Here is a 24827-nt window from a genome sequence, read left to right on the forward strand (position 1 = left end):
ATCTGGTCCTTCGAAAGCCAACCGTGACCCTGCTCCCTTCCCTCCTCCTTTCCTCTTCCCTTCCCCCAAGCCACGCTCCATCGGACACGAGGAGCCTCTCTGTGGTCCTGCCAGGGCGGGCCCACTTCCAGACTAGCATCCCCCTCCATGCCCTCTCCAGCCCGCTGTACTTCCTCTGTCACAGAATGTTCACTGAGCTGGAATGGAACTGTCCACCTTAGCTGTCCTCCTCGCTGGACTGTAAGCTTCTTGTTCACTCTTCTTTATCCGGTGTCTCACTGAATGCAGGATGCTAAAAATCAAATGCTCACACCAAAGGTGTGCTCAGAAAGCAGGACAGGACACCGAGCTTCATCTCAGTCACCTGCTAGAAATTATTTGTCCCCCTTTCTTTCTTTTTTTTTTTTTTTAAGATTTTATTTATTTATTCGACAGAGATAGCCAGAGAGAGAGAGGGAACACAAGCAGGGGGAGTGGGAGAGGAAGAAGCAGGCTCGTAGCAGAAGAGCCTGATGTGGGGCTCGATCCCATAACGCCGGGATCACGCCCTGAGCTGAAGGCAGACGTTTAACCGCTGTGCCACCCAGGCGCCCCTATTTGTCCCCCTTTCATACCTTCCTTGAGTCATTCGAACTATCAGACTTCTCAAAGGAGGCAAGTTTTTGTACGTTTACTTTTAATTATGTATAGGTCTCTTCTCTAAGTGTGTCCTGAAACTCAACAGTTGTAATAATAAACACAAACCATTCATTCCTTTCGTGATTTTACAGACTTAGAATGTGAAAGTCTACATGGACCTTAGAGTGGGGGTCAAACGACTTTCTCTGCAAAGGGTCAAAAAATAAGTATTTTAGGTTCTGCAGGCCAGACGTTCTCTATCACAACTACTCAGGTTTTCCTTTGCAATGCAAAAGCAGTCATAGCCAATAGGTAAATGAACCAGCGCTGCTGTGTTCCCATAAAACTATTTACAAAAACTGTTAGTGGGCCAGATGTGGATATTATATTGGATACTTCGTCCTAGATGGTCCTAGGAGGTGACCCGGCCCCCAATCCTTCTACCCTCCCTTCCCCCATGTTACTTCTCTGACCTCATCTCTTGTCACTCTCCCACGGTGGCCTCCTTGCTGTTCCTGTTCTTCAAATATGCTAGGCAGGCTCCCACCTAAGAACCTTGGCCTTGGCTGTTCCCTCAACCTAGAATGCTCTTCTCCCAGACACCCACATGGTTAACTTCTTTACCTCCTTCAAGTCTTTGCTCAAATGCCACCTTCTCAATAAGGCCTATATCGACTGCTATTTAGAATGACAGCGGCATCTCACGTCTGTCCCCACCCCGTGTCCATAGCATTTGCCACCTTCTACCATGACGCGTCAGCTGCCCTTGGAACAACATGGGCTTAAACTGCATGGGTCCGTTTACACATATTTTTTTTTTCTGAATACAGTATAGTACACAAATGTATTTTCTCTTCTTTATGGTTGTCTTTTTTTTCTTTAAAGATTTTATTTATTTATTTATTTATTTATTTGACAGAGAGAGACAGCCAGCGAGAGAGGGAACACAGCAGGGGGAGTGGGAGAGGAAGAAGCAGGCTCCCAGCGGAGGAGCCTGATGCGGGGCTCGATCCCATAACGCCGGGATCACGCCGTGAGCCGAAGGCAGATGCTTAACGACTGCGCCACCCAGGCACCCCTCTTTATGGCTGTCTTAATAACATTTTCTTTTTATACCTTACTTTGTTTTTAAGATTATATTTTTAGTAACATCTACACCCAATGGGGGGCTCGAACTTACAACCCCAAGACCAAGCGTCACACACTCTACTGACTGAGCCAGCCAAGCGCCCCTACCTTACTTTATTGTTAAGAATACAGTATAAAATACATAGGACATACAAGATATGTGTTAATCAACTGTTTACATTATCGGTAAGGCTTCTGGTCAACCGTAGGCTATTAGTAGTTACGTCTTTGGGAAATCGAAAATGGTACATGGATTTCTGACTACAAGGAGGGGTCTGTGCCCTGAACCCTCCCAGTGTTCAAGGGTCCACTGTAGTTTACTTATTGTTTTACGACTGTGTCTGTCTCCTTCCTCCTCCCCACTAAATGTAACCTTCACAGTGGCAGGTATCTTTGTTTCATGGACTGATCTAAACCAAGCATCATGATCAGTCTGACTCAATAAATATTTGTTGAACTGAACTGAACTTAGAAGAAGTAAACTAACTACACTCATACAACATAACGATCACGAATATTCTTAGACGTAAGAGATGCTATTTCAACCACAAAATAAGAGCCAGATTCAATAAAAGGAACATTTAGAGATAGTTACTATAACCTTAACCGAGTAATAAAAAGATCCCTTCATCCTTCAGAAATGTAAAAACAAAGACTGGATTATAAATTTGAGGAAATGTCTCAGAAAATACAGCAAAATGATAATGAGATGGAAAACGAGAGAGAGAGAGTAAATTTGGATAATCAGTTCTGGAGGTCGAACATAATAGAAATCTTAGAAAGACAAAACAGAGAAAACTGAGGACAAGAATTCTTAATGAAATTATTTACGAAAATCCCCCTAAATTGAATGATACGAGTTTCCACAATTACAGAGAGCCCATCATAAAGATCCATGGGAGAAATTCTGCCAGGACCTTGCAGCCAGGAATATTGGTACTTCTTAACAACTGGCTGTTTCTTTTTGCTTTTTTTATCCAACAGACACCGTCCACCAACCGCACTCTCTTGTTTTGAAAATTTAAAGCCACATCTGCGGTCTACACCAGCAAGCAAATAGGTCAGTGCGCATATCGGCATTCCATCCCACTCTTAGCGAGAATCCTTTTACCACCCTTACCTTTATTTTTCACTTGGCATCATTTCTTTATCTTTAAAAAAAAAATCAGGCTGAATTGTGAGCATTTTTTGTAAGTCATTTCTAACTCTTTTTGGAACTGAGATGGAGTAGGTTAATAAATAAAACACCATCTACTTAAAAAAAAGAAAAATCCCTATGCTAATTGATTTTTGCCTACCAGTAGAGGGTACAGGCTAACCTAAATTTTTCCACATGCAAATGTAGGCTGATGCAGCTTCATGATTAAAGCAACATACCAACATCAAAGAGGGGCGATCAAAACAATGAGTTAAATAACAAAACCACAAATAACTGATAAGAATTCGGAAGTATTAAAATAGAGCTAAGGGGCACCTGGGTGGCTTAGTCAGTTAAGCATCCGACTCTTGATTTCAGCGCAGGTCATGATCTCAGGATTGTGAGATCACGCCCCACATCAGGCTCCCAACCCAGTGGGAAGCCTGCTTAAGATTCTCTGTCTCCCTCTGCCCCCTCGTCCCCCACCCCCCAAAAAAGAGTTTAAACATGAATTGCACTAAATACAATGTGGTGTCCAGGATTAGATCCTGGGACAGAAAAAGGGTATTAGTGGAAAACAGGTGAAATCCAAATAAAGCGTGTAGCTTAGTTAATAGTGTCTTCCAATGGTAATCTCTTAGTTTTGACAAAAACGCCATAGTTGTGTAAGATGTTAACATTAGGGAGGGGTGTCTGGGTGGCTCAGTCCTTACGCGTCTGCCTTCAGCTCAGGTCATGATCCCGGGGTCCTTGGGATCAAGCCCCACATCGGGCTCCCTGCTCAGCGGGAAGCCTGCTTCTCCTGCTCCCACTCCCCCAGCTTGTGTTCCTCTCTCTCTCTCTCTCTCTGCCAAATAAATAAATAAAATCTTTAAAAAAAAAAAAAGATGTTAACATTAGGGAAAAATGGATGCAGGGTACATGGGAACAGTCTCTGCTACCTTTCCGACTCTTGTATAAAACTAAAATTATTCCTAAGTAGAAAGTAGTTGCCTCACACGAGCAGAGGAAGGGGATCATTTGTCAAACCTGCCAGCTTTATCAATACAAATGCCTATGCAAATTGTGCCCCAATTATATATAACATGCTGATTATATAACAGTAAAAAAATAAGCTGCAAAAATAAATAAACATCACAATACCATTTATATAAACCTTGATAAAGGTTTACATTAAATAAAGGCAACAAATTTTATTAAACAACTAAAGGCAACAAAATTAGGAAGAAAATCACTGAAGGTACTCAATGGCTCGGAAACCTGTCCAAAAAGCCTCATAAATGTTCAGTGTTACCTGGAAAGTGTGAATAGTTCTTGCCCAGGCGTGTTTTATGTGACAATATTTCATTAGTTTATCAAAGTCCACAGTTACTTCCAAGCCAGCTGCATTATTAATGGTCAAAGATCTTCTCTTTCCAAAAGTTACATCGGTGACATCCTATTACCAAAACAAAGAACTATTTGGTATGTTTTCAAATATGCACACTGTAGAAATATTCTATTTTGGTGTTGAACATAAAATAGCATGTATGTCCAAAATTATTAAGAACTTGCAAAGGCTTCAAACCTACACTTGGGCACAAACTGAATACACGCACACCCAAATTTTAATAAACTTGAAACCTGACCTTAATTTGACTCTCTGGAGAACAGTCTGTATTGTCTGACTTATTCTGAAGTCTATATATTTCACTTCTCGCACTGGCTATGTAAGTCTGTGTATACTCTTTGCAAAAAGTTTATTTCTCCTCACAGCTCGTAAAGAATAAGCTTTTAAGTTTAAGAGGGCGTTTATACAATGAGAACAAATTCAAGGAAACTTCTCGTTTCTATAGTTAAGCAGCAACCAAGGAAATGATGCTATGCAAAATAGAGTAAGTGTGTCACTTGTCCCTCATCTTTGTTACCCAAGTTCTTCGAACTTATTAAAAACATGTTTCTTCACACAGTCTTCCAGAAAATATAAGAGAAACATGTCCCAACTCATTTTATGAAGCCAGCATTACTCTGACACCAAAACCAGACAAGACTTACTAGGTAACGACAAACCAATACAGTCACAAACATGATACAAAAATCCTTAGCAAAACATGATGGAAGAATGTCCACTCTGATATGATTAGATTCTGAATCAAACCTAGGGCAATTAAAAAAAAAAACCACCTATCTCTAATAGGTAAAACGGTACTATTTTTCTGTTATCGCTTACCTTTGTTATAAAAAATATTTCTCCATTGCAGAGTCGAATATCACTTTCAAAGTCATGCTTGTTTTTGGCAAAATCATGAGGAGTACCATTAAAGTCTTCACCACCGGCCTCTCGTTCGTTACTTTCCTGACTGGGAGAGTTATTTTGGGGGAGTAACTCCGAGAGATATACGTTCCTGGTACAACAAATTTTATCACCAACTCCAAACTGAAGTCTATTCCGATGGTCTCTGGGTTAGAAAATGAGAATACATCGTCAAGGTTTGGAAAAACCGCAACTTCATTTTGTTTAAGCACTAACCCTTACTCACATCCCATTTTCAAAATGATTTCCACACTCTTTACTTCCCTTTTATTCTCCAAACGCAACAAGAAATCAGGCTCCCCACAGTCATGGTCTGATTACCTCCCCTCTGTGGCACTTCAAACCCAATGACATATGCCAGCCAAATCTTCTCAAATTAGAAATCTTGGCATAAATGCTGACGTCTGTCTTTCCTTTTGTATTCTCAAAGTTATCCAAAATCTTTTTTTTTTTTTAAAGATTTTATTTATTTATTTGACAGAGAGAGAGACAGCCAGCGAGAGAGGGAACACAAGCAGGGGGAGTGGGAGAGGAAGAAGCAGGCTCATAGCGGAGGAGCCTGATGTGGGGCTCGATCCCAGGACCCCGGGATCACGCCCTGAGCCAAAGGCAGACGCTTAACCACTGTGCCTCCCAGGCGCCCCTCAAAGTTATCCAAAATCTTAATGAGTCTACCTTTTAAATTCATCCTCTCCTCTCCAATCTCTTCTACCGCTACCCTGTTTCACATCTGACCCCACGTATACGTCTTTCTAGTCTAATAATTATGACCTTATATCGGAATAACAGCAGCAAACTGAACAAACGCTGATGATACACCAGTTACTGTGCTAAGTGCTCTAGAGATATCATTTCATTTCATCCTCACTACAACTCCGAGAGGGGACTGCTGCGTCAGTGTCCTCTCTTACGTATGTGGAAAAGCAAACTGCCCGCCGAGATCACCGTCACTGGCACACAGACTGCATGACCTCCCGCTGGCGCTCTCTAACCCTTTGTGAGGCCACCTCGGGTGGTTTTCGTGTGTGTCTCCCCTCAACAGACAGGGAGCTTCTCCTGGAACTTCCACATCTCTACCTTCTCTGCACTTAATAAATAGTAGGTGGTGATAAAAGCAAGAGAAGTGAGTTACTTCCTCCTGCGTGTAAACAGAGCGAGTCTCCACACTCATCTTTCTCTGACGGGTGTCCACAGAGGTGCTCTCTGCCGGCATCCTGTTGCTAAGGTTCGGGGACACATCTACACACGTATCGTATTGGGAAAGCATTCTGAATTCCCCACACTCATCTTGGAGAAGCTGCAGGCTGCCAATCTGAAAACCACAAGGAAACTGTATTCCTTATTTTTTTTATTACACTGATTACCCTTACAGTCAGTTCCTAAGCTACATATTATATTTAATTGAAGAGAGCACTTGACTTCACAAAGGAGAGTGAAAAAGATTTTTAAATATGTGGCTACAGTGATAAATGTCAAGACAAATAAAAGAACGGTGAGTAAAGAAGGACTTTATTCCTTCCAGGAGCTATTTACTCCTGGAGCTTTCAGATCTTTAGCGCTCACTTGATTAGGTGGCCCGTGTAGTGCTTGCAACAGCAGGCGTTGATGACGTCACAGTCTTGCCTGAAACACATGAACGAGCAAGGGTCACCTTAATGGTACCTGTTTTGTACTTACTCTCGTTACCGATGATGACAATGTACTACACGCTATAAAAAGTTTCCAGGAATCCCTCCAGGAAAAAGCACTTTGTAATTTTTATCTTTTCTTTTTTAAAGTTTTTATTTTTAAGTAATCTCTACACCCAACACGGAGCTTGAATTCACAACCCCAAGATGAAGAGTCCCACGCTCCACTGACTGAGCCAGCCAAGTGCCTCTGTAATTTTTATCTTCATGTAAATCTTTGTTCCACTACTCAGATTTCATGGGAGTTTCCAAATATAATATTTGGTAGAAAGAGCCCTCTTTATTTTTTTTAAGATTTTATTTATTTTGAGAGAGAGAAAGACCATGCAAGTGGGGAGAGGGGCAGAGAGAGAGAGGGAGTGAATCCCAAGCAGGCTCCACGCTTGGCACTCAGCACAGAGCCCGATGTGGGCCAGACCCCATGACCCCAAGATCACGACCTGAGCCAAAATCAAGAGTCGGATGCTTAACCGACTGAGCCACCCAGGTGCCCCGAAAGAACCCTGTTTAAAAGCTGCCCTCTGCCATGTCTAACAAAGAAATACCTCAAAATCAGAGAGAGAATCAGCAGTGATGAATGATGAGTCGCCCATTTCAACAGCATCTATGTAAGTTATGAGATTTAAAAGCTGGACTAAGAACATTAAAATGCTGTAAATGCTTTACCTTCTAAATGCAATAAATTGGGATGTTTGTGCATCTTGTAGGTCATTTTCTTTGAGTAAGGTTTGAACTGCAGAATATAAATCTGGTAATTCAAGAGAAAAAAGTTAACACAGAAAAGCACCAAATTACAACAGTGTTTTGATGGAGCCACTAACTCAGCATTCCTGCGAAGGGGGCTCTGGGAAATATAATACAGGTCGGCCACGGGAACGTCAACCTCATTTCTACAGCAGCCAGAGCACCAGAGAGAGAACGATGAGGGTTCCAGACACCCTGTCCTCAACGGAGATGTCAGCCACCAGCCGGGACAGCTCCGAATCTGTACTTCAACCATTTATCACTGACGGTTTGTGAATGCTGAATTTAAAATATGAGCAAGAGGACAAACTATGCACCAGAATTCCCGGAAGGTAAGACTTCTTTCTGTTTGAAGTTCGGTGGTAGATGAGTTATAATCTGAAGCTCTCTATGCTTTGCACACGTTATTTCACTGAATCTAATCTTCACAACATTACAGGAGGCAGGTATTATATCCAAGGTTGATATTTAGTATAAAATATTGAGACACTTCCATGAAGGATGGAAAATAGCTATTCTCCAAACACTGCAATGCCCCACCCCCACCCCAACCATGTGTTTGCTACCCCGGGGACCCCCAGACCTCCCCATGATCCAGCAACTAGAAGGTTAACCCTGGCACAGCAGGGGCAGCCATCCCGAGAGTGGCCACACCTTACACGCTATGAAACAGACTGACCACAAACACCGATTACGTTCTAGATACAAATGTGAAGCTGAGGCTCTTGGAAGTAAAAGTCATTTTCCAAATGGCAGGGGTGGCTGGCCTCCCTCTCTCAGACCTCAGATCACTGACAATGATGACATCCACTTATCACCTCCCTCAAAGCGCTGAGAAATAGACTTCCTCTAATCTGTCTTACCAATAGTACACAACAGTGAACATTTCCCATGAGACAGAGAAGAGAGAAAAATATGGGTAAGAGCATTCTAGGCTTTTGTGCCTTCCCCTCGTAGCAGATGAATCAGAGGCGAATGAAAAAGCCCAGGCCTTGTGATGCCCTGCTCTAGGAAGACGAAATGAGTTGCTTACTGAGCCCTTCATCGTTCAGATGAAGGGAAGAGTCTCACTAAAAAATGGCCACTACTCAGCTCACCCCCAGCCAACCCTTGGCCTGCCAGGGCAGGAATTTCCAAAGGTTATATCACAGGATATTGTTTTCATTTACACGCACGGGATCTCACTGTTCTGCTGCTTGCTCTCTTCATTCTCTCAACATCTTTTTTTTTTTTTTTTAAAGATTTTATTTATTTATTTGCCAGAGATAGAGACAGCCAGCAAGAGAGGGAACACAAGCAGGGGGAGTGGGAGAGGAAGAAGCAGGCTCATAGCAGAGGAGCCGATAACGCCGGGATCATGCCCTGAGCCGAAGGCAGACTCTTAACCGCTGTGACACCCAGGCGCCCCCATTCTCTCGACATCTTACAGATCAATACATACGCTGTATTTCACTGATTCTAAGATACACATTTTTCTCACGCTTCCGCATCTCTGAAGTTCCAGCCCAGCTATGAAGCCTGTCTTCGGTCTCTGTACTTTGTAATAAGGGGAATAATTTACTCGGTAACTTAATTATTAATGGAAAAGTACTAGATGCCTCTCTCTAAGGAATATTTATTCAGTTCTCTTTAAAGAAGGGACTAATTTTCTAGCTGAAGTTTGTAATTGAGATGGAAAAACAGCATCAGCTGAGCTCTGCTGCCATTCTGAAACAGGCCACTCTTTTTCTTAAAGTACATTCTCATTAACAAAAAGAAAAGCACCAGAAATAAAACCAATCATATTTTCGGTAGATCTAAATGGAGTGGCAAGGAGGGCACGTTCCTTAACCAGCTAAGTCTCATCTTTTTCATCTGTACTAGTACCTACTCTTAACCGAACTGTTGTGAGAATAATTATTACCTATTAATTATTCACAATAGATGTAATATAAAATCACAAAGCAATGCGCAGCTTACAATCCCATTTACATAAGACAGAAATAAATAATATATGTTTGTGTATGAACATAATAAGGTTTAAAAGGACCAACACCAAACCTACCACATAGTAAGAGCAGTGGATGAGTAAGAGTAATAGTATGTGGCCTTTTGGGGGTTGTCTTGGGGGAAACGGAGAGGAAGATAACAGGGAAATATTCATTTACTTCAGACGCTTCTGAATTATTTGACCTTTTTTAAGGAATAGAAGTTATTTCTACAATCAAAAAAAAATCAAGAGGGCATTTATAGAATACTATGTATTATATGATCCCATTTCGAAAGAGAAAAAATTATTATAACGTGTGAATGGACCCCAACCCCAGGGAACTGTGACTACGACCCACAAGGCAGGGGAGGCTGACACATAGAGCAGGGTGTCCCTTAATTGCACACTGGAGTGGAAGTGGCTAAGTAGTCAGGATATACCCTTGAGAATGATAAAGTCTCAGTACTGATCATGTAAATCTTCACTAATTCATTTCGAGTAAACCATTACGCTATCAAAAAAAAAGTTTGCTAAGTATGTTTAGAATACAAATAAAGATCAAAAGATTTAATCAATTTGTAATAGATCATTTAATATCTATTATTCACAAAAAACTAACAGTTCTATAGTGCCTCGAAAAGGACGAATGCCCTCACCCCTCACAACAGCTCCACGAGCAGCGTCCTATGATTCCCATTTTACAAATGGTAAAGTGATGTGACATGGGTCATACACGGAGGGGAAAAGACGCTGTGTATTTCCTGTGTTTTTGCCCCTGTTAATGTTGTCATCCTAAGACCCATAATTAGAAGCAATGCCTGTCCATTTTATAAGAAACAGAAAGGATGAGTAGGAACTCAACTTGGCAACAGTTTGACCATTATTTTTGGTTCACAAATGTACCCAAAATAACAAATGTAATTACTTTTCCAACTGCTATAAGAGAAAACCTTCATTAATTAGGCTATGCTTTCTTCTGAATGAACTTGGATTCCTGGCGCTTTGCTTCCATTTAAACTAATCATCTACATCCATCTATTCGCTCAACAAATACTTACTGGGCCCTTAGTATGTATGTGTCAAGAGCTTACTTCTTGCGTATGTACATGTGCATGTGTGTGTTTACGTGTGTCATTGGTCCTTCCAAATGCCTTCCAGCATGAGATGGTATACAAATGCTCCGTTAAGGCAGATCTGGTTACGTATGTTGGGTTGGGAGAGCTTACTTCACAAAATTCTAAGGTACTCTGCATTTGATGCTGAATATATTTATTTTCAGTACCTAAACTTTTACTAGCAATATTTATCTTTACCATCAAATAAAATTATAACGAGTCATTTAGTAAGTACATTATAAAACCGAAATCGTAACCCTACATAATATAGAAGTTTATACTTACAAAAGTGAGGATCATTTTTCGATAACTGAGAGCTGGCATCCTCTTCTGGGAGTCTGATAAAAATAAATGTTTTATCTCGTATTGAGACAGGGAGTGTTGGATTATCAGAGATATTCAGCTCTGCATCAAATATTGGAAATTGGCGCCTTGAGATTCTTAAGTGAAGATAAAATAACACAGCAAGAATATTAGTACCCAAAAATGTGTCTTCATATCAGAGATGTCATTACAATAACTAATAGCTGCTAATAGATAATAAATAAGATGAATAGGCTACCCATATAGGCATTATAAATAGTAAATGCGTTTAAAAATAGAACTAGCAAGACCATAATGTTACACTTACCAACAGTCCTCTACCCCTAGCAAATTAAAAGCATTAGAAAAAACTGCCAGGGAATTTACCATTCTGAGAATTTGACCTACTCTCCTCCAGATCACAAAAGAACTATGCAGGGTAGGTATTACCCTCATTTCACAGGTGGGTAGCATGAGGCTTATGCAACCGCAGTGGGTTGCCCACGGCCACACAGGTAGAAAGCAGAGGAGCTAGGAGGCAAATCTGGGCCCTTCTGGCTCACATAAGCCCTCTCTATTTCAATTAATCTGGACTCTTTGGGGCCTTTTCCATTGGCTTACATCAGTCTTTTTTCCTTTTTTTGTGTCCACATCTCTTTGCTTCTATGCCCTCAAACTTCTTTTGCTTTTTCCCAAGACCAGCAAATCCTATCAGAAAACAGAGCGCAGGGCAGGTGCCTTGTTATAACAGAGTCTCTCCTTGGTTATCTGGAAGAAGACCAACTCCCTGAAAAGACCTAACGGCAACCTGGCTATCAAAGCTAGTGGTACCCAACTGTCATCTTCAACCCTTCCCCACAGGGTTGAAGGGGAGGAAAGGGAAGAAGGCTGCCCTTGCTGGAATATCCCAGATCTAATGGTGGCGGTGCTGAGAATCACCATGGATTTCCTGTTTTGCTTCTGACCCAGAATACGGAACACACTTCTAACTCTAGGAGTCCTTCCCAGCTATCACTGGGATCCTGTGACATTAAATATTTGGTGATGACAATTAAGAAGGAATGAAGAAAGCAGCACAGCTCAAATGACATCAAAAGGGTTAGTAAAAGGAATTCCTAAGTTTCAGATAAAACTGACTTCTAAGAAATCTAATGTGCTTTAGATCCTTCTGAGATTTTCAGACTTTAAAGTGACCAATCATCCAACTGCATTCATCTGCTTAACGTCTTAACATGAACCTACAACATCCTACCCTATCGCTGTCAATCCTTCCTATAATCTCACAGTCCTATCCAGGGCAGACAGGGGCATAGAGAAAGGAAGTTCTGAATGTTCTAATTTCTGCTGAATCCAACCAAGAAAATGTTCAAGCAACAAAAACAACATTCATAAAAGAGTGTCAAAAAACAAAGATAAATTTTGGCCCAGTGAATAGAATAGCCCCTTAGTATTCTGAGATCCCATTAGATCTATTACGGAGGATCACCCTGTAGGCGTTGCAAAGACTAAAGCAAAAGAAGGATTCTTTTCTACACTAAGGGGAGCAATATGCCATGGGTGCCACCAGGATTCATCAAGGAGCAAAATACCATATTCCTTTTTTTTTTTTTTTTTTTTTTTTTGGCTTGGAGCTCTCCATACAAAATTAGGGGATAATTCTTCCTCATTCTCCCTTGAACTCTAATGAACTCATTTCCAAGTCTTCTGTTCCCCTTGGGCTTATTCTAGTCTCTAAGCTTGATGCAACTTTGATTCACATATATACTTTTTAAATTAGGAAAACACATTCACTCTTAAATTTCCATAATAATTCATGCTGGACCAGTAATGAAAAATATTACCTTTGTTTTTCTAACTGTGGGGCAAAAGGTACATATGGACCTGAAGGCTAGAATAAGTTTGCTAGAAGGGCACAGTAAATGTACCACACTCAAGTGCCCTATTCAAAGGCTAACAGGTATTTTTATACCTTTTATTTCTAATACAACAGAGAGAAAATGTAAATTTTTCATTATACTATACCTTGTGGCATTGTTCACAATCAGCTCAGATTCTGCTCTATGGTTTTTCCTTAGCTCAATAGCACAATTTCTTGACTTAAGAGTCTCAAAAAGATCTGTCAGCAAGTTACCAGGTTCGATGCTGGGCAACTGTCTAATATCACCTGAAAGGAGAATAAGATATAGTAGGCTTGCAGGAACAGGGTTCCTGAAATTTAGAAGTCGTTTTTATTTCTCCCTACTGCTATATGCTATAATTATAAAGATTTATTCTAAGAAGAAAGCCCCCCCAAAATTACTTAAGAACATTAACTCTTTAAAAATATTTAACAACAACAAAGCATTCAGAGTAAACAGTGTGAGGTAGAAAAAAACAGTGATAACACAGTAAGGTGAAACCTGAATTGAATTTCCTTCATACCTACAACCCCAGACAAACTGTGTAGGGGCATATATTTTAGAGAAAAACAGGCCTTACAGTCTTAGCTACATGGTATTCAGTCACCTACTCAATCTTGCTCAACGTCTTAGTAGACCTGGAAGAATTTACGGCCTCAAATAAATAAAATAAATATATAAAATACAAAATAAACAAACCCAACATATTTCATAATAAACTCCTGTAATATAATGATAATGTTTGGCTCTATTAGAAATCTCTTTAAACAAACCAACCATGGAGTTAAAAACAACAACAACAAACTATTCTCTCAGTGGAAACTAGGGGAATGCTTAAGCCATTAACAGAATCAACTGCTTACAGCACATCCTCAAAGACCAAAGAGAATTATTTGCATACAATTTGATTCTCACAATATGATTCTCCATGAAATTATAGTCTATAGACCAGTAGTACCCAACAGAATCTAACTAAATCTCACCAGAATGGGAAAGAATTTAAGAGGCTACTGATGTCTGACTTGAGTTATTAGCTGAAAATCATAATTTCACTCCTAAGTGGTCTATAATTCAGACTTTTTTTTTTAAGATTTTATTTATTTATGTGACAGAGAGACAGCCAGCGAGAGAGGGAACATAGCAGGGGGAGTGGGAGAGGAAGAAGCAGGCTCCCAGCGGAGGAGCCCGATGTGGGGCTCGATCCCATAACGCCGGGATCACGCCCTGAGCCGAAGGCAGATGCTTAACGACTGCGCTACCCAGGCGCCCCTATAATTCAGACTTTTTATTATTTCCAAACGATCTACATCATTATTTACTCTAAGTGTGACAATTTTACTATTTTAACAGTCATCATTAAGGTGACTAGCAGTAGCCCCTTACGACTCTACGTTGTTTCGCAGCCTGGTCTGCTATCTCCTGGCCCACACCAAGAACCACCCACGCTGACAGAGGGAGAGGTCAGACTGAACTCAGGGTGGCTGGGGTGCGGGCTCTGAGAAACGGCTTTCCACCTGTGGAATATGGATACTAAAACGGTGAAATGGTACAAGCAACCAACCAACTGCCATGCTTTGAATTAGACAATTAGGATTCCAACAATATTTAACTTACCAAGGATAATAAGCTTAGAAAGTTTGGAGTGCTCACACAGTAACTTTAAAACCGATTTGAAGATTCTGACAGATACCAAACTCCCTTCATCCACAACCAGAACTCTAACTGAAGAAAATTTCCATGGACGGTTCTTGGCCGGGCTTTTCTTCTCCCATAAATAAAAGCTATAATTGACCTACAAAGCAAAGTATGGCATTTCTAAATTCAGGTTACAAATTCTACAAACGAATATCTTAATAACATGTTATTTTAAAACAAAACTCTTAAATGGGGGGGGGAGGGAGGATGTAGGTAAAGCCACACAGGGAAACAGGCTAAAGAAATAGAGAGTTAAAACTTTTTTTTTTTTTTTAAGATTTTGTTTAAAGTTAAAACTTTTTTTTTTTAAAGATTTTGTTTATTTATTTGACAGAGAGAGAGACAGCCAGCGAGAGAGGGAACACAAGCAGGGGGAGTGGGAGAGGAAGAAGCAGGCTCATAGCGGAAGAGCCTGATGTGGGGCTCGATCCCAGAACGCCGGGATCACGCCCTGAGCCGAAGGCAGACACTTAACGACTGAGCCACCCAGGCGCCCCAAAAGTTAAAACTTTTTAAAACCCTAAAGGGATGTATACACAGAAAAGACAGATCAAACCAATCTAAAAACAAAAAAGATCAAATATTAAAAAAAAAAAAGTTTCCTGATAAGTACTACATGTGTTTAACAATCTTCGTACACACCACTATTGCAATGCAAAAATCTCAACACTTCTCTTACTGCTCTTGACAAGACAGAGCTCCCTATTCTTTTCTATTCCTAAATAAACCTTCTCTTGGCCTTCTGAGGTGGCCCGGTCACTTCAGCCCTCCCCTCCTCCCAACCGTAACATTCCATCCTGGAAATAAAAGGCTGCTTTCCCAAACTAACTATGAAAATATTATTTTTCTTCTAATATTCTTTTTTTTAAAAAGATATTTATTTATTTGACAGCGAGAGAGAGACAGCCAGCAAGAGAGGGATCACAGGCAGGGGGAGTGGGAGAGGAAGAAGCAGGCTCCCAGCAGAGGAGCCCAATGTGGGGCTCGATCCCAGGACTCCGGGATCACGCCCTGAGCCAAAGGCAGATGCCCAATGACTGATCCACCCAGGCGCCCCTCTTCTAATATTCTAACCTTCCCTACTTCCCCAACATTTAAAAACCCACCATCACCAACAACAAAACAACTTAAAAAACTATTTATTAAAGATATAGTAATATTTACTATTTAAAAAATAGAGATGAGAAAATTTTGGAAAATAAAACCAGAGAACATGAAATATTTTGGTACACATCATTCCCAAAATGTTTCTATGTTGTGAGTATATACATAGAGACACTATAAACATACACAGATTTCTTAAACGTTCTCGTATCTTTACTTTTCTATTGAAGCTAGATTCAAGATGTCTATTAAGTAAAAGCCTTCAAGTTTTCCACCCAGATGCATCAATTCCCTTCAGCAAAACCCCCATTCTCTCAAAGGCCTTGTCTCAAAAGAACATCTGAATCACTGCTAACTGCTTCCTTGTATCTTACAGATTCAATCGGTGATCTTAGAAATGCCTGGTTGACACTTCCCACTATATTCTTAGTGCGACCAACGCAATACAGGCCCCACCTATGAGCCTAGATTACTCCCACAGCTTTACAACCTTATTCCCCTACATGCTAACCCAAACAGGATTGCCAGATAAAATATGTCAATTTCAGATAAACAATAAAGGGCCTTTTAGTGCAAGTATGTTTGATGCAATATTTGGTACATGTTTATACTAAAAAAATATTTTTATTTTTATCTGCTCCATCTGGTAACTGGGTGACCCTAGCATAAGGATGATAAATAAATGGCATAAGTGCCACACATCAGTGCCTTTCCTATGGCCCTACACTCTCTCTCGACTCTATATGTGGCTTCAGAAATATTCTCCCAGCATCCCAAGCAGATATTAAGATACCACCCATTGATCAGAGTCAGAACATAAGACGAAACTTAGTAACAATGCCTCTCTGGCTCTCCTCTTCCAAGCCAAGCCATCAGTGAGCTACACCGAACTTCTCTAGGGCTATGTTCATTTGGGTGACAAATAAAGGTAATGCATAATGTCATTTCTGAGGTGGCTCACGGCTCTGTGATTCTGTGTAATCTTCCTTAAAACTGCTTTCTTCATTTCACTCTCTTGCTTAGGATCCTAAATGGCTCCCCAGTAAACCACGTCCAAGCTTCTGTGTTAGGTGTGCAAGATCCATAATAAAGGAGGAAATTATGGCACTACAGGAAGAGCAATGAGGGGGGAGGTCACAGATCTGAATCCAAGTGTTAGCTCGACACCTGGTTACAATCTTGAGCAAGTCATTTATTTTATTTTATTTTATTTTTTTATAGATTTGACTTATGTATTTGACAGAGAGGGAGAGACAGCCAGCAAGAGAAGGAACACAAGCAGGGGGAGTGGGAGAGGGAGAAGCAGGCTCCCATCAGAGGAGCCTGATGCGGGGCTCAATCCCAGAACTCCGGGATCACGCCCTGAGCTGAAGGCAGACGCTTAATGACTGAGCCACCCAGGCGCCCTGAGCAAGTCATTTAATACCCTCAAATTTCAACTGGCTCCTCTGTAAAATGGAGATAATATTGCTTACTCACTTCATTGGTTTATCAAGGATTTGATGAGATACTTTGCAAACTTTAAAGCTTAGTTCCCAGTCTGAACCAAATTCAATTTCCATGATTTTACAATACACAGAATTCATTCTAACCAATGCAGTCACCTCAAAACCATCTATACACACCATGATCATTCTCCTCAAGGCCTGTGGAAAGGCCTCCCCTCTAAATAAAATGTCTTTCTCTTCACCTGAGCCTCTCTGTCCTTTAGAGTCCAAATCAATGATTATTTCCTCCAGAAATCTTCCAACAACCGAGTTCCTTGATCTATAAAATGGCAGGTCAGACCTAGAAAAACCTCTCCAGTTCTTTAGAAGTTTAAAATCTCATGACTTCTAATTACAGCCAAAACTATATTTCAAGCATATCATTTGAAAATTGTATTACATGACTGTTGGTCAGGCATTGTTGCGGGTGAAGGAGATACAGAACTAAACCAGATGATCAAAGTCTTCCCTTCTATGGAGTTTTCCTTCTGTAAAATAGAATAAAACCTTTTCCTTCCAACACAAATGCTTCTCAAATAAGGTCTGCGGACGGGAACACGCTTGGAACCAGTCCCACCCAGGATAAAGCTTGGACCAGAACCTAAACGAACTACATCATGAAGCCTACACTTCAGTTTGGCTGACTTCTTTTCCACAGCGAGACTTTCTCCATGGAAGAAGCACTGTACCGACGGCCTTCCCAGCACTGGCCCCCGCCTCCCTGCAAACTGGCCACAGTTTACAGACCAGCTGTTCTGAGTGGCACTGATTTAAATGTTCAGCTACTACAAAGCAGGGATCCCTGAGACATTCGATAAGTACCTACTGAGCGTCATCAGGAAGAAATGAAAAACAAACTCACTTAAAGAAAGCCTGCCTTTCAGGCAAATGTTTTCTCTGTAGAAAAAAATGGAAAAAGTTTTACCTGACACAGCGTGTAAGCGTTGAAACCAGTCTTCTCTCGCAATAAGCCTGCCGCTTTCCCGGTTGGTGCCGTCAGTAGCACCTCTATGGCCTTGTCTGCCTTCAGGATGCTCTGCTCGGTAAAGGTGAGCCATTCTTCTGGGACATTCTGGTCTTGTTCAAAATCTTCACAGGCTTTTTTTACCTCTTTTTCTTCCAGCTGCTCCATATGCTTAAAAAGATGGCTAACAATGGTGGTCTTCCCACAACCGCCCTTCCCGCTGATGACCGTCACGGCGTTGGAGCAAACCATTTCCAGAGCAGCCACCTGACCCCGATCCAGCTGAGCGGCACTTATTTCTACGTTCACTTCATTTTCACCGTCGTTCCAAACATGGTCGCCACCGTCCTGTGGGTCCAGAACGTCCACACAATTTTCTGAACTTGTTTCGTCCCATTGACTTCCATTCAGTGTCTCGTCACTCCTTGAATTCTCAGCTTTTGTGGTGTGAATTAATGCAAGCACCCTCTTGACATCGACCTGTAAGTGCCACGGAGGCCTCGTCATCAGGTCACATATTGAAGAGGCAATGCCTCGCTCAGCCTGGTAAAGGTCATAAAGAAAGATACACCCCTTCTCGTATGTCACCACACCAATGTCCTTCAAAAACTTCAGAGACTGCCAAGCGTCTTGGAAGGACATATGGTCTGACAACTTAGAAGTTAAGTCAGCTTCTTCAATGCACGTGTGCCCTTGGTCTCGACATATGTGCCTCAGTTTCGAATATATTATTAACGCATTCTTCTCCAAATCACTCATCAACTGGAGGAGAGACTGGCACTGACAAAATGATGTCCAACTTGCCTCACATTGCAACAGCTTCAGTTCTGTGTAGGTTATCTGTAAGAAAATAAAGTTCGAGTTGCTTTATAAAAATCATAAATGTTGATGAATATATCAGAATTACACAAAACTGTGTTATTCGTTAATAATTGCTTAAGTCCCAGAGGACATGTATATCAACTAAATTTGGAGAAAAAACTGAGTCCCTAATACAGCACCAAGTTTTTGTTGTACTGTGATTAAAGATCTATATAAATTTTTAATTAAAACAATATTTTCTCAAAACAATACACAGACAGTTTTCAAAGTCAAATAACACTACGAAGCTTATCGCAAAAGATAGGAATCCCCTGATTCACCCTTTCCATGCCTTATAGAGTCAACACTGTTCTAAGTACTGTTTATACTACCCTTTTATTTTTAATTTTTGATATTTAGTATTAATTCCCTCCTACGGGAAGTCTTTCTCTACAAAAGCTCTCTCTCTTTCATACCATCACCTCCACACCTGCTTCTCCTCTTCCCACTTTGAAAAAAAGCTATAGAATACATTTTGTTAATCCATTTTGGTTAAATCGCTGTTAAATAGGATTCACAGCTGAACATGATATACTACAATTATATTAACTTTTGTGTCAAACTCTTGTGTGTATAGTGAAGTTCATGACCGCCTCACTTTCTTGGCTTGTTTAGGTTTCTACGTGCCTCTCAACAATTCTGCCCAAACTCTACAGAAGGGGCACTAAACTTCCTTCACCATGATCCACTCAGTAGGTTCTCCACCAGCTCCATTTTTTTTTTTCCACAGAGACATCCTACCTGGAGCGCTCCATACATGTTTTATGGGCTGAAATATGTGCCCCCGAAATTCATATGTTGAAATCCTAATGTGCCAGTATGCCAAAATGTGGCCATATTTGAAGATACGGTCTTTAAATAGGTATTAAATGAGAGCAAAGGGGTGGGCCCTTATCCAGTATGACTGGTGTCCTTATAAGAAGGGAGGTTACAACAGACAGGCACAAAGGAAGACTATGTGAAGACCAGGGAGAAGTGTCTTCTCACCACCATGCACAAGCTAAGGAGGACGCAGGAGAAACCAACCACCCAACAGCTTGATTTTGGACTTAGAGCCTCCTGAACCATGAGAAAATAAATCTCTATTGTTTAAGCCATCCGGACTACGGTGTGAAGCACGCATTTAGAGGGCTGGCAGCCCCAGCCATCTAATATCTCAGTAACGTCTTTATTCTTGATGGTGATTTCCACACCAAACAGTGGCACTTCAAGTCTCCTCTTCCTACTTGAGTCCCAGGATGTACATTGCTCTGCCTCTCTTCTCTACTGAATATACATAATAATCTACTGTTCTGGAATTTCATTTTGCAAAACATACTGAAATCATCATCATTTTATGTAGGAAACAAATTCATTATTCCCGTATTTCTCAAATTGAGGGGAAGGGGTTCCGTAAACTTTCTTGGGGATTCGAGAATTCTCTCAGAATTTTTAAATTGTATTTTCATTTGGAAAACCACCCATAATCAAGTACGGCCAACATTTTAGTGCCGCGTTTGGTTTCCAACACCACTGAAGCCTGATAGTGCCACTCCTACTCTTGGTCTCTAATGATAAGAACAGAAGTGGAATCGTATAGAAGTGATATTATTGTGCCAAAGAAATATTCTAATGATATCATGATGTACCACATGAATAATGAAAGTTTCCAAAAGTGCAAACAGGAAAGTGCGGGTTAAAATGGATTTGCCAAATTCATAGGAACTTGTGTCTTCAATGAGATTTACATTCACACAGCAAATGGCCATTTAGTTACCAAAAAGATGTTTCCTAAATTAAATTATATAATTAAAGGACTGACAATTTCGATGTCATCAATGCTGGCAGTGTGTTTTCCTTCATAAATTTACTGCATAAGAGCTACAGGTATACGAAGTTTACAGCTGGTTCTAACACTAAAAGAAAAATCAACATGGAGGTCCATATGACTTTTTTCTTTTGAAAGAGATGTCAAGTTTGAGAAATCCACCCTTACATAAGATTTCTAAATGGTGAGTAAATGTCTTACTTACTTTACTAAATCCAAGTTTCCACGGATGTGTACCTAACATCTCTTCTATGTCTTCCAACACCTCCTTAGAACCTGAGCTTATGAGCCGTTTAAAGTGTCGAGGTAGAAGAACTGGAAGGAATTCCATTACTTTTGGAAACTGCAAAGCTGTCATTACACTTATAAATGGAACTGCAGGATAATAGAAAAGAACAAATCAAAACATACAAATGAGCTCACAGAACCACCGATGTGATGGACATTCTCCTGGAAGCACAACCCGTTCCAAAAACCCAAATCAGAGAGAGAGAAATAAATTTAGTTTAACCAGCAAGAAAATTGATCGTATTGTAACAATTGATTTTGTACTGAAGTGGTTTTCACTGTGTTTCACTCCAAAACTTATGCTCTTCGAATGCTTAGACAACCACTTCTTAGCCTTCTGTTTCCTTGTGTACAATATAATCAGAGTAAAATTTGTGACTCTGTGATATAAAGATAAATTTAAAGCTAAGCATAAGAAATAAATCATTGACATATTAACCTTTATAATCATTTTTCTGACTGTAATCATGATTCTTTTGTCATTGAAGTCATTCAGTGATGTCCTGCCAAATTTATTTGATATAATTAAGAAATGAAATATTCCATTCACGTGAATGTCCAGATAACAAACCATACTAAAAAATTACTTTATACCATTTTGGACTGAAATCTTTCCAAATGGAATACTCATATTCCTACCGTTCTCCTCTGCCTTCTTAAACAGAGTAATAATTGGAACTGAATAACTAACAACTGAACTTTTTCTTAATGACTCAAGGTAATCCCATGTACACAAAAGTGAGAGAGAAACACAGTTTTAGAGCTGGGGAGGAACTGAAAGGAGCTTAAAGATCATCTCACCCAACCTCTCCACCTTAGTGATGAGGAATCTGGAAATTACAAAGACAAACCCAAAAGCAACAGAAACACATTTTCAAAAACACATTTTAAAAAAGAATAGTAGGCCAAGATACTACAGTGGTGACCTCTTAAACACACTATCATAATACTGGATGATAAAATCACACCTACTTGTGTTTTCCAAAGGGAGGCACATCTCATTTTCTGGTAGAGACTCTTCCTGTTCATTCTGTGTAGACTGTTTTTGACCATTCCTTCCAGTTGCCTTTTGGAAAGTTCTTAATGTTTCCCTAAGATTTTCAAAGTTGAGGTTTTTATAGCTTGATACAGCATTTACCCACTCTAAAAATTTATTTACATAATCACTGGGGAAATTACAGTCTTTAAGAAACAGGGAACAGATTTGTTTTTGATTTGGTGGTGACATATCAGACTGTAAAAAGTAAGATGGAAATCCTTGAACTTGGTAGCTCCTTGATCCCATCGGTTTCACTTGCACCTTCACTCGCCACCAAGGACCCGTTACTGGAAAACGTCCAAACACGTCACATTGCTCTTGAGTGTTTTCATCAGAAATTACAACTTTAAAAAAAAGTTAATTTAAGAAATTTTAAAACCTCTTTTTCAGTGTTTTACCAAATCTACCACTCTCTTTATTCCCCCCACAGCACCCTGTACAGACGTTTATTAGGGTATCTACATTCCACTTACCCGTTAATCAGTCTCACTCTGCTGTGCTGTAAGCTCTCTAGAATAAGACAGTGTTTTCACCTGTCCTTGTATTCCGAGAGGTAAGTATGGTACATGGCAAAAGTCTGCTGTTTGTCTTCTAAAAACAGTCATCTCTCCGCTACTCTGACCTAAGCCAAAAATGATCTTCATGCAGTTTCTAAAAAATGACATGGTCCCTTCCACCACAGGGCCTTTGCATAAGCAATGCCATCTGCCTCAAATATTCTCTTCCTTGCAGTTTACCCCCATTTACTACAGACCTCTAAATTTAATCGTCACTTCCTCAGGAAAGTCTTCCCTGAATCTCAAGATTATAACCTCTCATAGCACTAGTTATTATTCCTTCTATGAACTAAGTAATATTATAGTTACTTCTGTAATATCTGTTTAATTCACCAAAGAACAAGCCCCATTAAGACAGAAACCTCATTATCTTATCTCTCCCGGGTATACCCCCCTAGCAACAAACACCACCCTGCTTGGAACATGGTATCCAGTTACTAAAACTTTTAGAATAAATGAGTAAACCCTCTACAAATACTTGAAAACTTTCTGTCTAAACTTGTGCTGCCTACTCACATGTGACTATTTAAACTTAAATTAATTAAAATTAAACAAAATTTAAAATTCAGCTCCTCAGCTGCACTAGCTGCACTTCACGTTCTTAATAGCCAAGTGTGGCTCGTGCCTATTGTACTGGACAGCGCAAATATAGAACAATGCCATCAGCACAGAACATTCTACTGGTCTTACCACTGAAATTTTCTTAAATAACAGTCACAATGTACTATTTATAGCACAGGAAACTACACAAGATAAACGAACATCACAACGTTATTCACACAAAGTTAATGAACCCACAACGCCTGGAGGTGTTTCGTGTGTGTGTGTATTTTCTAAGTAGCTGAAAAATAAATATTTGATTCCAGGCAGGAGAGGAAAATAGTTTTAAACTCTAATTCTGGGTGTGAATACAGGATCGACATCCAACTGTTTCTTCGACTATAAAAGTAAAACTACCTCAAAGAGTTGTGAACATAACACACTCTGAGCACAAGCTTAACACATGGTATTACTCAAATCACTGCTGTTGTTACTTATTTACATAATCTTATCCTACGTAGGATGAAACACCTAGGCCATCCCAAAAAGATGTCGGCTAGCAGCAATGGGGCGCGCCTTACTTAGGACAAGGCCAGAACAGGAAACACTGCATCCTCCAATCCCATCCCCAGGGAGCAGGAAGCTTCCTCACCGCGGAGGCGCCCGGGGAGGGTGCCAGCCTTTACGCCCCCACTGCAGAGCTCCTCGGCATCGACAAACTCCAGGTCTTCATCCTCCTCTACGTCCTCCTTCAGACAGTCATCGTCCTCCATTGCCAAGTCCTTGGGTGGGAGCAGAGGTCCCTGCAGCTCCCGCAAGTGTCGACTCGAACAAGCCATGTTGCTCCCCTGCAACTCTCCCCAAATTCCGGAAAACCGGGCAGGGTACACGGCCACGATCAGCCAATCAGCTCCGCGAATTAGTAACTTCCGGGAACGCCCCCACAGCGGCCTGCGCGTGCGGAGGGGCGGGGCAGCGGCGAGGCTCCGCCCCAAGTCTCCCGCGGGAGGCGGGGATAAGACTCAGCAGGGGCGGGATGGGGGGATGATTGGGGGAGCTGGAGAAGAGCGTGCGCGCCGGGCAACCAAACTTGAGGGTCCGCGGTGCCCGGACCTAACCCGCCGGCTGGGCCGCGTCAGCTGTGGCACCTGCGGAACCTCTAGCACCTCCGGAGAGAGAAACGTGAGGGAAGGCCATGTCTAGTGAGCCTAAAGAGCCTGGAAAAGCAAGCCCTCCCCAACACCCTAAAACGAAAACCCAGATGCTCTTCAGGACAATCGACCACCACTCAAAGCACAGAACAGCGAATCTCCAGTCGGGAGACCCGTTTACCCATGACTGCTTTTGTCCTCCGTTTCCTTAAGGAGTTGAATTTACAACATCAAAGGCTCTTATTCAAGGTACGGTTCTCTAGGCCCCATTCCACACGCACTGTATCGAGATCCAGGCAGGGACCCAGGATTCTGTCTTTTTAATGCACGTCGCAGGTTATTCGTTTGATGCTCAGCCAGTTTGGGGAACTGCTGGATCACATGACATTCAAAGTCTTTCTCGTCTTTTCCTCTGTGAGTACACACTGGACTCCCAAGCT

The 24827-nt window shown here is 41.0% G+C and overlaps 1 protein-coding gene and 1 long non-coding RNA gene across 11 annotated transcripts in view; one reads left to right on the forward strand and one right to left on the reverse strand.

Annotated features, from left to right (window-relative positions):
• Positions 1-24138, reverse strand: part of HELB (DNA helicase B) — a 30699-nt gene extending 6561 nt beyond the window's left edge. For 2 of the 6 annotated variants that reach the window (XM_048217957.2, XM_044384633.3), the window contains exons 1-11: positions 23818-24112; positions 22073-22191; positions 21018-21187; positions 18106-18984; positions 14509-14686; positions 13019-13160; positions 10979-11133; positions 7532-7613; positions 6741-6800; positions 5094-5322; positions 4179-4322 (exon numbers count right to left, since the gene is read on the reverse strand). In XM_048217957.2, coding sequence (XP_048073914.1) covers positions 4179-4322; positions 5094-5322; positions 6741-6800; positions 7532-7613; positions 10979-11133; positions 13019-13160; positions 14509-14686; positions 18106-18984; positions 21018-21187; positions 22073-22191; positions 23818-23849 — 2190 coding nt within the window. In that variant the 5' untranslated portion in view covers positions 23850-24112. Of the gene's footprint in view, positions 1-4178; positions 4323-5093; positions 5323-6740; positions 6801-7531; positions 7614-10978; positions 11134-13018; positions 13161-14508; positions 14687-18105; positions 18985-21017; positions 21188-22072; positions 22484-23817 lie in introns of all 6 variants that reach the window. The other 4 variants (XM_044384632.3, XM_026500090.4, XM_044384634.3 and 1 more) reach the window with 4 other exon arrangements.
• A 122-nt stretch (positions 24139-24260) lies between these two features.
• Positions 24261-24827, forward strand: part of LOC123001150 (uncharacterized) — a 50292-nt gene continuing 49725 nt past the window's right edge. For 3 of the 5 annotated variants that reach the window (XR_008960720.1, XR_008960721.1, XR_008960722.1), the window contains exon 1: positions 24283-24636. This is a non-coding gene — a long non-coding RNA (uncharacterized LOC123001150). Of the gene's footprint in view, positions 24637-24827 lie in introns of all 5 variants that reach the window. The other 2 variants (XR_008960719.1, XR_008960723.1) reach the window with 1 other exon arrangement.

This window comes from Ursus arctos, unplaced genomic scaffold (assembly GCF_023065955.2).
Source record: "Ursus arctos isolate Adak ecotype North America unplaced genomic scaffold, UrsArc2.0 scaffold_21, whole genome shotgun sequence".
NCBI classification, from domain to species: domain Eukaryota; kingdom Metazoa; phylum Chordata; class Mammalia; order Carnivora; family Ursidae; genus Ursus; species Ursus arctos.